Genomic DNA, 15003 nt, shown 5'->3' with positions numbered 1-15003 from the left:
GATATATGAAAACTGTTTCAGATGACACATTTTGTTCCGCAGAAACAGTTATGGTAGGTTAAAGGTTGTCTTTCTCCTCTAACATTGATGGTCCGGTTTTGAAATGATCTGACAACATTCTTTTTAAAACTATGCCAAGATAGTCATTTGATACTGTCCGAATGTTTCTTGAAATGTTCCATTACACTTGGGGGAACGTTTGTTATTGACTGGGGTGTGGTATGGTATAGTCAATGGGTGTCATGCATTTGATCTCTACAATGGGGAGAATTTGGAATAAGATAATCTATTGAGGTGTCATTAGTATCATCTCTTAACGTCGTTCATTATGTCTTTCACATGCATAGTGTGAAGTGACAACTTGTGAGAGCTTCAAAAGGGAAGAGAGTGACAGGGTGCAAGGTAACGGCTAATGTTTGTACCTGTCCTTTTATGTTCACAATATACATGTCTGATGATCCTGTTAACACCTAATGTTGACAGTGAGGTTAGCTACCTGCCACCAAAGTCACGTTGCCAAGTGTTAAACCAACTCCTAAAATGCTGCGATTCAGATTAGGACCACTGCTACACCTCACAACACACACGCACGCACACTCACACAGATACATGCCATTATGTAATCAATCTATAGTAGGTTCAAGGTATTTGCTGAAAATGTCTCTATACTCTTTATGTAATGTGCCTATTAGTTGTTTCAATTCAAGGGAATCTCCTTCAGAAACAAGGAAAACCCAATAAAATGAATGTGTCAACTACAGGAAATTTGTAAACAAAACATGTTTGCAACTGATTTCCATTGAAAAACCTCAAAAGAAGTTATGGAAATTAAAAGGGCAAAGTATTTGATAGTATTTCTCTCACAACAAACCAGAATAAATTATACAATATTTATTTTGTTTAGAAAATGACTATTTATTTTTAGAAAATAAGTTTAAGGAATCCAGTGATATATGTAAATAATCAATAATCAGGTTAAAGTGCAAAAATACAATTATACAAAAAGATATCTGTACAAAAATAACATTGGAATGTGAGCTTCGAAATAGGAATAAGGCAGTTAGTTATGCTGACATGGCTTTAACCAAATGAGCAAATTTTACAAAGACTGCGTTAGACACGTAAATGTCCCTTAAAAAATGTGAGTCTCTCGGAATGTCTGAGAGGTCAAATTTGTCAGAAAGATCTGGATCACATTCCATACATCCATGATGTATGATCCATTCGCACCACTGGGTTTCATCATGCCCAACCAATACACAGCCTCTAAGTCCTTTAGTCCAATTCTCTCTTAACTAAACTTGGAAAAACAACTTAGTTATAGTCCAAGGTGCTCCTGGAAATTGTCTGGATACATCATAGAGATCCAGGATTTTCAAATCTCTGAAGAATCGTTCCCCACGATGAGCTCAAGAGGCTGGTGTGAAATGTTGGTGAACGTTTCACTTTTTCAGTCAGAAAACTTCAGTTCAGTTCAAGTTCAGAGATGTTCTATGTTAAAAATCTGTTCATGTGCCCTTGAGCAAGGCACTTAAACCTAATTCCTCCTGTAAATCACTCTGGATATGAGCGTCTGCTAAATGCCTAAATTTGCTTTAAAAAATGTCTTTGCTTTTATTCTTTCCAGTGTCCCCTATTCCTCTTTTTTAGTTATTGATATCACTTAATCTTGGATGGCTTTAGTTCCTTGACCTGCATGTGCAACGTTTTGTGGACGGCTAGAGTTCTGGACTGACAAAATCCCTTTCCACACTCCTGGCACTTGAAAGGTTTCTCCTTGGAATGGATGTACCTGTAGGGCAGAACAGAACAAAAAGAGTGTCAGGTTTGAGTAACAAAACATAACAAACACACAAAGACAACTATCAATCTAAAGCCACAAATTAATAAAAGACAACAAAGAAATAAGAGAAAAAGGAGGTGAACGTTATGGTGATATATTGTTCTAAAGGTATGAATTACAATGTATGCCTCTTATACTCAACATGTATGCAAAATGTTGATGTTGTTTATATCACTTACAGCTATAATTCAAATCAATATCAACAGTGCCAATGTCAATTCAAAGGCATTCCGACATATTAACTTTAGATTGTCCCCGCTAAACTCTTTAATATGGACATGATATCGCTTCATGCCTTTGTTGCAGCTTTTCACACTACTTAACCAGATTTTTACCCGATTTAATTCACATACTGGATTGTTACTGGATTTTTTTCACATACTGATCATGTTAGTGGCCTGTCGCTCTAAATGGATTAACAGTCCAATGCATGATATGGTTGGGGCAAATTCCATTCAGGGCTATTCCATGTCTTGAATTAGAATGAATTCAAATGGAATTGGACTCAACCCTGATGCATTACACTGTCAGAGACTCAACATGATTAATCAGTAGCGTATACGACAATTTTGGAAGCAATTACTCATATTTTGTATTAATATCCTATGCTGTTCTTATGTAGAAGGTTCTGTGGCCAATTAATACAATTTCCAATAATAAAATAATTTCCAATAAAATATTATTGATTAATTTACAACATTTTGGCAGCTATCTATCTCCATACTCCTTGTTCATTAAATTGAGCTTCATTGTAATAGAAAAAGCAGGTCTCACCTATGGTCTCGGAGGTGGTCCTGCCTCCGGAAGGCCTTGTGGCAGATGTCGCAGGTGTATGGCCTCTCGTCCGTGTGCGTCCGCTCATGGATAAGCAGGTTGTAGGACTTAGTGAAGTGGCGGCCGCAGAACTTGCACACAAACTCCTTCTTGGTCTTGGAGGGCAGGCGGCCGCGGCTGGGCTTGCGCTCGGGTGATGACAGCTTGGCTATGTCCATGAGACAGCCTAGCCCGCCATGGCGAGGGGAAGTGGTGGCGACTGCCCCCATTATGCTCAAGTCTTCCGCCTTCAGTGGGTCTTCCTGGGTGGCGGCGGCAGCCAAGTTGGCGAAGTCGAAGCGTGGCTGAGGCTTGTTCTTGGAGCCCTGGAAGAGACCCATGGCGGTAGCTGCGGCATTGGCCACAGCGGCCTGGTCCTTGGACTGGACCAGGTGGGGAAAGATGGGGATGGAAGGTATGCCGGGGAAGCGGCCGTCCATCAGAGCTGGGAGCTTGGAGAAAGTGCAGCGGGGAAGAGCGAAGGGAGGGTAGCCCAGGGTCCACTGATGGAGGTGGATGGCATGCAGGGCGCTGAAGCTATAGATGCCAGGGACCTGGTCCGTGGGAAGCTGGAAGCCATTGGAGGTCTGGAGGAAGGAGTAGTTGGCGAGCTGCAGGGAGGGGTGGAGGGGAACCGGGGCTGGAAGAGTCTTGCTGCCCATGGTTGGTGTCGCTACTGATCACCAGATCACGAGATTCTCTCTGGAAAAGCAACACCACAAAAAAGTCAGATCATATTGACAACACAACAGAACTGTACACATACAGTATAAGTCATAATGTGTTATTGTTTTACAAACCAATGATACATTGACAACAGCATCTTCTACTATACTAAAAATACAAATAAGGACAATAATGATCATAATTTTTCATAATGAACCAGGAAGCATAATTGTGATATTTAATGTGGATCAAATAACATTTCTAACTAAGTATTTCCTGCTACCCCCTGTTTTTGAGTCATCCTGGCATCTTTCCCCCACACCCTAACACAACCACAATGCCAAGCCAATACACAAGCGGCCCGGCTTGATTATCTAGTTGCTTTTCAAGAGGGCTCATATCAGTGGATTAAGGTGATGCGTGTGAATGTATCCCTTTACCACTGAGACAAAGGGGAAGACAGTGATAAGAGCTGTCTGAACCAGACCTCCATGCAACAGGAGCTACCAGCTCAACACATGGTCCGACACACACACACACCATGAATCACGTATTGTCCTCAAGGCACACGATGAGTGAGGACAGCCTGCGTGTGTGGGTTTGTGTGTGTACACACATGCATGTGTGTGTGGTACAGGTCAGAGAATAGAAGGTGTGCACTGCACTCTCAGTGCTGACACACAGACACTGGTGTGCATTTGGTGTGGGTGTTTCCCATTCCCAGAAAACATGCCGGGGGCTGTTAAGACGAGGGTAAATAGAATGACACCATTCACTGAGGTGAAATGCCTCCGTGAGCAGGGCTCTAAAGTGTGAGCATATGCTCCTAAATATTTTGCACCAGTGCGACTAGATTATAATTGTCGTAATGATGAGGCTTAGCTGTACCGCTGTTTCCGAGTGCCCCCGATACATAAAAGTGAGCGCAGATTCGTGACCGTGGATGTTGCACCATTACTACAGATAAAACCGCTTGTCCCTAGCCCAAACCATTCAAAAGTTGTGACTACAGTATATTACCAGCACTACGTTTTTTTTTCCAGCTGCATGCATCTCCATTGGCAGGCCATATTTTACATTAATAAATCATGTCGCAGGCCGTTAACACCTTGTTTACTAACATTACCTTATTAGCTAGCTAGCTAACAACCTGGTAACTTTACCAGTGTATCCAAACATTTGGGGGTACAGAAAGAATGGTAAAGGGACAGCTTCTTCAGGAGACTAATGCATAGTCTCACGTCAGATGGCATCATTTGTCAGTTGCCAGGCGCCATTTGTCTAACCAAACATGGAACTACTACGGCAAACCATGCTTGATCAGCTGAGCAAATTTGACCCAGCTAGCAGCCTAGTGTTTTGAATGGCCATTACGGTAGCTAGTTTGCCAGCTTGTTGATGAAGTTGTACGGCACCAAAGTTATGGGACTGTTCTCAGAAATCAGCACGTATTTGACTGACAGCTGGCACTGTGCCTACTTTGTAACATTTGGCAAACACGATAAAGTCACAGCTAAAGCAGTCAGCTGTGCCGCAAAAATCGGTGAACTAATCACAGCAGAACAGAAACAGTCTTATCATGAAAACTCACTTGCGCTGTTATTAGCTAGAATTTCACTACACTAGCTTCAGGGAGCATTGTGTGTGAACTGATGTTGTTAGCATAGCTTTCATTTCATATGGATTAATTTGAGACTGGTTCAGCCAGCAAGCAGACACACGCTAGTTAATTTTCATGCACATTTAGATTTTCATAAATACTGATTCTACAACCACAAAACACCTTAGCTACATGTAGAATTATGTGGTGAAGACATGCTCATGAAAAAAAAAACAATTTTAGCTTTTAAAATTAAGAAATGTCTTTACAGGGTTATATTAGTTTCTAGTGGACACCATGTACTTCAAAAGTATCTCAAATTCATATAGGCCCAATAAAGGCTGTAAAAATCTTAGTTTCTGGTGCTCCTACATTTTATGTGGTGCTCTTAAGTGTTTTAAATTGGGAGCACCAGAGCTACCAATTCATGTTTTTAATGTATCTGTTTAAACAGGTTTTGATAAGAGGAAATATAACAAAGCACAATAATGCCTCTGTTTCTGTGCCTATTTGATGGTCAAGATATGACAAAGTTATCCTGTGTCTTTTCTGTCTAAGTCTAAACAGAGCTGGCATGCTGCACCATTGTGATATGATTTAGCTTTCCACAAAAAAAGCATTTCCCCTAAGCCAAGCCATTTCCTTTGTTTGATTTTGTTAGTCATAGGGAATTGTGTGTAATCCCCATTTGTTACTGCTCTGCAAATATGACTTCGTCAGAATTCTACTACTGGTTTATATTATTCATCTTATTGTTAAAAATGGTCATGGGTTATCTACTTTAGTCATACATACTGTGTTATCATAACATAAGGAAACCACAAGATATGGCCTAATCAAGATATAGATAATAATAGGCTACATGGATATAGATAGGCCTATTAGAGAAAAGGACCCCTTGATCATATTGGTGAACATAGGCCTAAAATGTTGATAAATAAAAGTGGGGAGTGAGTGAGAGCCATGGTTGCGCTGCAGTAAATAAAAGTAAAATAGTCCTAATTAGAATTACCGAAGCTCAAACGTCCCCCGTGGATTTCTCCTTTCTGATCATGACGCAGAAGTAATTGACTTTTACTTAGAGGTCATTAGGGGAGATCAGCGGTTTCTCCCGAGCCGTCTCGTATCCTTAATAATCCTTTGATGTCTACATACCATCTCAACAACTCAACAATCAAGCTGAACACTGCTACGTCCCATTCCCCGTTAGTCGTGACTGGCCAACTGTTAAATTCCGCGCCTCGGCCGAAAGCGGACGTGTTGTGAGATTTGAGATACAAGATAACGCAAAGCATGATCGAATTGTCCCACACACACATCACGCCAGTATATTATTGTTAGTATGTTTCAGAAATGTGCTCTCTCTACTCTAATTCTAAATAGATAGAGGCTAGACTACTAGGACAGTTCAACACAAGATCCCAAATCCTATGGATTAAAGGTGACCCGAGGTAAACCTAAATTACATTTTGCCAAGACGTTGTTGGCTAATTAGGAGGATTTTGCATTGGTGTTGGCAAGAAAAATCACACCAGCATTTCCATTTCGTTCCCCACACGTCAAAATGGATGAAAATCAGGGCAGCTTTTCCTTGCCACAAGTGTATCTAAACTGAGGTGATGAAAAAGTTCATGGGATCACTTTATGTTGTATCCATATATGCGCGCTCTTGTAGCCTACAGATATGGGCCTTACCTATAACATTAGGCCTACATGTAATTTCAGGATTTAGAGAGAGCTTGCATCTTTCATGTTGTACATAAACAAAGAGACGAATATAGGCTACAGTAAGCATTACATTGTAATGCACTAGTTTAGGATTAAAGAATGTGGGAATATTTTTTGTTATTCATTATTATATATTTTTTATTTAACCTTCATTTAAGTAGGCAAGTCAGTAAAGAACCCATTCTTATTTACAATTATGGCCTACCCCGGCCAAACCCTAACCCGGATGACGCTGGGCCAATTGTGCCTATGGGACTCCCAATCACGGCCGGATGTGATGTAGCCAGGATCGAACCAGGGTCTGTAGTGACGCCTCTAGCACTGAGATGCAGTGCCTAAGAATGCTGCGCCACTCGGGAGCAAATACACTCGGGAAACTACAGGCTACGACTCAGTCAAACTAAATCTATATTGTCAATTTGCCTGATAGCCCTAACCTCACTACTGTGGCTAGGATAGGCTTTCTGTCATATGCCTACAAAGCTTTTTGGTAAACTAAACTGCATGCAAACTTGGATGACTTCATTTCATTAGCTCTCCTGTTTAAAAGTGGATTAAAGTAGACTACAAAGCATATTTCTAAGAAACATATATTGTTCAATTCTTATAGATGTGGAATGGTGACCTTGTGTGTACTCACTGGGCACACACTGGTTGAATCAACGATGTTTCCAACGGGGAATAGATGTTGAATTGACGTCTGTGCCCAATGGGTTTTGGAGAGCAACTTCAGAGTTCTTATGTTAATGCAGATCCTTTGGTCAATTGTGCAGCAATTACCGCGAATGCGCATGTTTTTAGCCGTGTGTTGATGCAGAACATGAGAGGATATGGGCACTTGAGCGCAATAAAATAAAGCAACTGATGTGTGCACCTAAGCAACGTGGGAAACAGCGCTCTGAAAATAACAAGGAAAAAATTAATAGGCCTAAGAATGATCCCAATTTAAGACAATTGTTCCAAATCATATTTGATACCATAAACCCGTGAATTTGTCCATAAGAATTAGCACAAACATGTGGTCACTGTTTTAATTCAGATTATTGTAATTCCAGACAAAATACCGTGTTTTAATATGAGATGTATAGATTCCTACAGCAGAAAACACTGATAAATTTGTGTGTTCATGTAAAACTATTACGCTTATCCATGTAAATTAGCCTACAATAAAATGACGACTTTGGTTATATTCCATAACATTGGTTTAACTCTAAATATGTGATTATTAATAGCATGAAATTCCCGTGCAACTAAGACAGCTTAAAGTTGAAAGATATCAAAATAAATTATGAAATGTACGCCGACACTGGCTTTTGTTTTTTGATGGCCTATTGAAATTCGTTGAAGTAATTGACTATAAGAGACGCTTAAAACAAATAACAACGATAGCCTAATGGTCATAATCATCCTAACCATTCCAGCTTTATTAGAGTAAATCAATATATTACTAATATTTGGAAGTAGGCTTACCTTATGCCACAAATGAATGTTTTTTTTTTATACATTATAGACAACAGAAAAATGCATTCACTACGACTTTCATACTGGTTTGGATAAATATATTCGGGCTAAACCCTCAAAATAAATGGCCATCATCGTCATCAAACACAGGAATCTTTCTTATGTTAACTCAGACCATGTAAAGTATAATGCAATTCCACGAAATGTATGTTTTGCATGGAATTATTTCTTTATTTACACATACCTCCTTGTTGATTTTGCTCCATCAACTTCACATCGTGCTGGAATGCGTTTACTTCTGAAAGATCGGTCAGTGCTATCCAGAGTCCTTGGGACGTTCATACCCTAACCTTAACCCCTACCCTTAACCATAACCCTTACCTAAGGATCCCGTATAACACGTGAAAGATCCCACCTGTTTCACAGTCGCCTGGCGCATCTAACTCAGAAGGCACCCAGACCTGACTCCATGCAAGCTCGAGACACTGTCGACGATGTTTACTTCTAGTTCCTGCGTTAAAACATGCCAAAAAAGTCACAAACGGAATATTAGGGGATATTGTAATAACACCTATATTTACTTTTAATGGAACAGTTACTAGAACTCAGCTCAGACCAGTTGCGCTAAAGTTGACAGCTTTGTTCATTGTGCCTCGCGTTGTCATTCCCCCCGAAGAAGCCCGAACATAAACAACTTTTATACGTCATATTCTGACAGATGGCTCAGAGAAAAATTACAGACAAAATGTAATGCAAGGAAATAGTTACCAGCTCAGATTGATTGGTCCTTGGATCCGGAGGGGTCCTGGAGTTGAAAATTTGCGGACGGCCCGATGCAAAACGCCTTGGAAAAAAGTTTCAAGTAGTTCAGAGAAAGTTTTTGACTTCGCAAAACAACTTGCCCCGCATGTTCACACCGAGCTCAGAATGTAAGCGCGTGTAGTTCACAGCTGTCCCAAATAGTTGTGTGCAGGACTTCTATAGTGACTCTGGGGAAGACGCCTTCTGTTACTGCCCTGCGGTCTGCACTCAAACCGCCTCTTTATTGCAACCAAACCCTTTACTCGCACATGCGCGTCATTTAGTCAGCCCCCATTCGAATTTGAGATAGCTCTTTACTGTAAACTCAATTCCCCCCATTTTTTTTGGAAGTAGGCTTACTTTATGCCACAAAGTGGTGGGGGGTGGGGTGGGGGCGAACACAGTTGTAGGGCGGAAATAGTTGCAGCACACTGTCAAACGTGATCTCTTTCAAAACGTTGGTGTATGTGGCCTTAATGAGCTTAATGCATACAGTATTTTCCTATTTACAAACTAATCAAAGTATCAATTTGCCATTTTGTCTAGCCCATAACTGAAAATTGATTATTTTTTAACAAGCGTATAGGCCTATAGACTTTACAAATAGGCATGTCATTAATATAATTATTAAGATATTATCCACATTATATTATTGTTATTATTATTATCATCATTATCCTAGTTTTAATAACAATGTTTATACTTATTTCCATAGGGTTGGTATTATTAGTGGATGCAACAACATGTGGATTTAACCTCATGCACCTAAAGAATACAATCTGTAATCTGAAGGGCAAAAATCCCCCCAAAAAATAATTTCGATTATTATATTCATTGGAATGAAAGCAAATTGCTCTTTTAAAAATAATTCCTTCCTATTTAAAATAAGCTTCTGTACAAGGTGGAAGGGACTAACAAATCAACTCCCTCTTTCTCCTAATTAAAGTAAATATGCAACTGTCACTTTAACTTGAGATCGGGAGGGAAATAAATAGCATTAGTGTATTTCACCCCCCCAAACCATTATTCAATTAAGACGGATCTCAACCTGTGTTCAATTTCAATTGCAGGAGAAAATATCTTCTTTATACGGAAGAAAGAGCAGATGAGATGAGGTATTTCTAGGCTGTTTATGTAATCAATTAAATATCCGAAGTTAAACTCGAATTAAGCAAAGCAGGGAAGGAACATTTACGAAACTGGAAACATTAGGCCCGCTGAGATGTATGACTTTGTTGAATAATCACTAAGTGAGCTATTCAAAAAATCGAATGAATACATTTACCTAATACATTTGATTCATATAAAACACACACACAAATGCAGCTCACTGTAGGTCTTCACCGTTATCGTTGTTATATTGACAAGGTGTTCGTGCTCCTGTGGTCAAGCTGTTTTTTCTTCTTCTCGCATTTGCAGGGCATTTGATCCCTCTTAAAAGTGTGGATAAGCAACACCTTGCGGTGGTGCTTTAGTGTACAAAACCCGCCACCTGCTGGACATACCATTATCTTCTCCTGCATGGTCCTGTGTTCCTCCTTTACAAACAAAGGAGGGGTAAGGCCAGAGCCCTAACCCCATGCCATGCATTGTCTAATATCGACCCAAACAACTTACCTTTGTTGTTGGTATTATTATCAGATTTCAGTAATATTGTTACAGAAAAGTAGCCTTCTGTCAACTAAAACACTTGGAAATACACTACATGGACAAAAGTATGTGAATACCTGCTCGTCGAACATCTCATTCTAAAATCATGGGCATTGATATGGAGTTGGTACCCCCTTTACTGCTATAACAGCCTCCACACTTCTGGGAAGGCTTTCCACTAGCAGCATTAGTGAGGTCGGGCACTGATGTTGGGCGATTAGGCCTGGCTCGCAGTCGCCATTCCAATTCCTCCCAAAGGTGTTCGATGGAGTTAAGGTCTCTGTGCAGGCCAGTCAAGTTATTCCACATCGATCTCGACAAACCATTTCTGTATGGACCTCGCTTTGTGCACGGGGGCATTGTCATGCGGAAACAGAAGAGGGCCTTCCCAAACTGTTGCCGCAAAGTTGGAAGCACAGAATCCTCTACAATGTCATTGTATGCTGTGGCGTTAATATTTCCCTTCACTGGAACTAAGGGGCCATGCCCAAACCATGAAAAACAGCCCCCGACCATTATTCCTCCTCCACCAATCTTTACCGTTGGCACTATGCATTGGGGCAGGTAGCGTTCTCCTGGCATCCACCAAACCCAGATGGGGAAGCGTGATTCATCACTCCAAAGAACACATTTCCCCTGCTCCAGAGTCCAATGGCGGCGAGCTCTACACCACTCGAGCCGACGCATGGCATTGTGATCTTAGGTTTGTGTGCGGATGCTTGGTCATGGAAACCCATTTCATGAAGCTCCCAACGAACAGTTCTTCTGCTGACATTGTTTGGAACTCATAGTGAGTGTCACAATCGAAGACAGACGATTTTACGAGCTTCAGCACTCAGTGATCGTGATCTGTGAGCTTGTGTGGCCTACCTCTTCACGGCTGAGCCATTGTTGCTCCTAGACGTTTCTACTTCACAATAACAGCACTTACAAATGACCGGGGCAGCTCTAGCAGGGCAGAAATTTGATGAACTGACTTGTTGGAAAGTCGGTGCCATGTTGAAAGTCACTGAGCACTACAGTATGGCCCATTCTACTGCCTAAATTTAAAATTGATACATTTATATATTTTCCCACTGGCCTACACATAGTACCCCATAATGTCAAAGTGGAATTATGTTTAACTCATAAAAAAATTCAAAACAGGCCTCCCAAGTGGAGCAGTAGTCTAAGACACTGCATCGCAGTGCTAGAGGCGTCACTACAGACCCGTGTTTGATCCCAGGCTGTGTCGCAGCCGGTCGCGACCGGGAGACCCATGAGGCGGTGCACAATTGGCCCAGTATTGTCCAGGTTAGGAGAGGGTTTGGCAGGAAAACACCGTACAGCTGGAGACTGAAGTCAGCGTCCATGCACCCGTCCCACCACAAGGAGTCGCTAGAGCACGATAGGACAAGGACATCCTGGCCTGCCAAACCCTCTCCTAACCTGGACGATACTGGGCCAATTGTGCACCGCCTCATGGGTCTCCCGGTCGCGACCAGCTGCGACACAGCCTGGGATCGAACACGGGTCTGTAGTGACGCCTCTAGCACTGCGATGCAGTGTCTTAGACTACTGCTCCACTTGGGAGGCCTGTTTTGAATTTTTTATGAGTTAAACATAATTCCACTTTGACATTATGGGGTACTATGTGTAGGCCAGTGGGAAAATATATAAATGTATCAATTTTAAATTTAGGCTGTAACACAACAAAATGTGGAAAAAGTCAAGGGGTATATGTCACACTCTTCGTCGTCTGAAGATAAAGAGAAGTCATCGTCGGAGAAAGTGGACCAATACGCAGCAGGGTTATGTGTACTCATCTTCTTTTTATTATGGATAAGAAGGTAAACCGAAAACAAAACACGTACACAGGAAAACCACGACGACGACGACGACGACGACGACGACGACGACGACGACGACGACGAACAGGCTTGTAAGGCACAAAGCTATACACAGCAATTAATCTCCCACAACTCACAAACCCAAGCACATACCTATATATAGGGCTCTCAATCAGAGGCAACCAGAAACACCTGCCTCCAATTGAGAGTCCAACACCCAACCTAAACATAGAAAACTAAACTAGACAGAACGTAGAAATACAACCTAGAACATACCCAAAACCCAGAACTAACAAATCAAACACCCTAATACACAGCCAACCACCCCGAACCACATAAAACAAATACCCTCTGCCACGTCCTGACCAAACTACAATTACAAATAATCCCTAATACTGGTCAGGACGTGACAGTATAAATACTGTTTGTTAAGAAATTGGATATAACATTGATATGACAAGTTGATATGGTGAATGTAGCCTCTGGAGATATATATGTCATTCTTTTGCTGGAATAGTTGCTAAAGACAAACTATTAAAAAGTCCTATCATCTGGTGCACTGTTGCAAAGACAGATTTCATTCTGCTATTGTTTTTAAAGATGTTCAGGATTGACAAACATATTTGAAGATGAAGGTTTGACATGGTGATTGAAACTGCTCCTAAGTACTGTATCTTGTGAAACGTTTATTTTAAGACCATATTTTGTCAAGAGTCATCTAAATTGAATCACTGCGCCACGTTCAAGAGCACTGACCTCAATAATTAATCACCAATGCTGCCACAGAAGCACATGGAATAGTCCAAGTCTGTGTGTAATAAAAAACACAGGCAATACATAATAGTTTGTCAAAAAATGTAAAGAATGGACTGGGTACAAGCGCCTGCTAAGTGTTCAGCACGCTGTCCACGCTATACACACAGATGATTACACCACTAGACTGCCACTGGATTGACCCCCCTTCTCCCCTCCCTCTGAAATTATGTTTACAGATCACTTACATATTTTATTCCAACTATTTGCATCACTTAGTGATAATCCAAACACTTAAGGCAAGGGAAATGTGGTCTCAATGTTATCTGAGTCAAATCCAGACAGCCTACTACATGAGTGAGTAAAAGTAGAGTGTGTTGGAAGGCTTTTGTGGGAGGTAGCAAAGTTTGTGACCTTTGGATCAGTACAGGCAATATGACTGGAGCCTAGCTGTGGATTTAAGAAGAAAAAAACATACAGTATCCTCAGTAAAATAGTATTTCACCAGAATAATACATGAAAACTGATGAGATTGTCTATTCATGTAGGCCTATAGGGCTCCCAGACATTTAATCCAGTGTTTATAAGTGGCTATAAGCAATACTATGTATTATACATAGCTCATAGTTGTAAATGTGTTTATAATGCATTTGAAAGTGTTACCAACATTTTGTAAGAACACAATTAAGTCACTGGTAATGATGAAAGTAGTGGATACAGTAGCTCATCCACAGTATTATGTTGCAGAGGTGGCAATATGTTAGGTTAGTGATAGACTATAGAGTTCAGAGTGTTGGTGGGTTGAATGTCATTAAACCCAGGCACAGATTGGTCCATGCTATACATATGCATTCTGGTTTTCCAATGCATATACATTCTTCTATAGAGGACAGAAAGCCAATGATAATTGAAGACATTCAAAAAGGAATATCTGCAGATCTGTTCCTATTGGCTTTAGAAATAATCTATAAGCCTAAAATCTATGCAAAATGTCAGCTGTCCTCCAATGAATCTTAAATCCATACACTCTTAGAAAAAGGTAGTATCTAGAACCATAGGAGAACCCTTAGAAGAACCCTTTTTTGTTCCATTTAGAACCCTTTTGGTTCCAGGTAGAATCATTTTGGGTTCCATTTAAAGCCCTTTCCACAGAGGGTTCTACATGGAACCAAAAGGTTTTTACCTGGAACCAAAAAGGGTTCTCCTATGGGGACAGCAGAAGAACCTTTTGGAACCCTTTTTTCTAAGAGCGTAGGATTCTCATAGACGTGGAATCAAATACGGGGCTCGCCCTGATAGGCTACATACATTTGAAGAGGATGTCTTTGTTTACAGAAGCTGGAGGATGCAGACATTAGCCATAACCTGACCTGTATGGTATGTTGGGCAGCTGTAATTTCATAACACACAGTTTACAGCTGGAGTATTGTACTCAATCATGTGCGTGCAGTGCACACAAGATGAGGTGTTAATGTAACATGTTGCAGCAGGGAATGATGTTTTACCTGTTTTAAGGGGAAAGGAATTCACCTCCCCTTTAAAATGTTGTTTTATTTGGATAGCTATGGTATATAGATGAAGTGAGAGGGGAAGACAGATGCAGTATTTAAAGTTGAAGAGGTCGGCATGGGGATCAAACCCTGATCTCTCACGGGGCATGTGTAGTTCAGAATGTGCTGTGTTATACTGTTAGACCAAACTCCTGCACCAGGGTTTTGAACTATACGGTCTGTTCTTGTCTATACTCCATCTCCATGTGGTTATGGTTGATCTTACATCATTCCCTTTCTGACTGACATGAATCATGGTGAGCCGAAAGGAGGCTGAATACATGACCTACGGTGTGATCGAAGCCAGGT

The 15003-nt window shown here is 41.0% G+C and overlaps 1 protein-coding gene across 1 annotated transcript; it reads right to left on the bottom strand.

Annotated features, from left to right (window-relative positions):
- Positions 1-876: 876 nt before the first annotated feature.
- On the bottom strand, positions 877-9145 carry LOC106610621 (protein odd-skipped-related 1). The gene is made up of 3 exons (XM_014210035.3): positions 8880-9145; positions 2618-3358; positions 877-1792 (listed from the first exon to the last, which is right to left on the bottom strand). The coding sequence occupies exons 2-3, from the start codon at positions 3316-3318 to the stop codon at positions 1660-1662; spliced, it is 834 nt and encodes a 277-aa protein (XP_014065510.1). The 5' UTR covers positions 3319-3358; positions 8880-9145; the 3' UTR covers positions 877-1659.
- Positions 9146-15003: the final 5858 nt, after the last annotated feature.

This window comes from Salmo salar, chromosome 09 (genome assembly GCF_965601325.2).
Source record: "Salmo salar chromosome 09, fSalSal1, whole genome shotgun sequence".
Lineage (NCBI taxonomy): Eukaryota > Metazoa > Chordata > Actinopteri > Salmoniformes > Salmonidae > Salmo > Salmo salar.
This window is presented reverse-complemented; position numbering and strand designations above follow the sequence as displayed.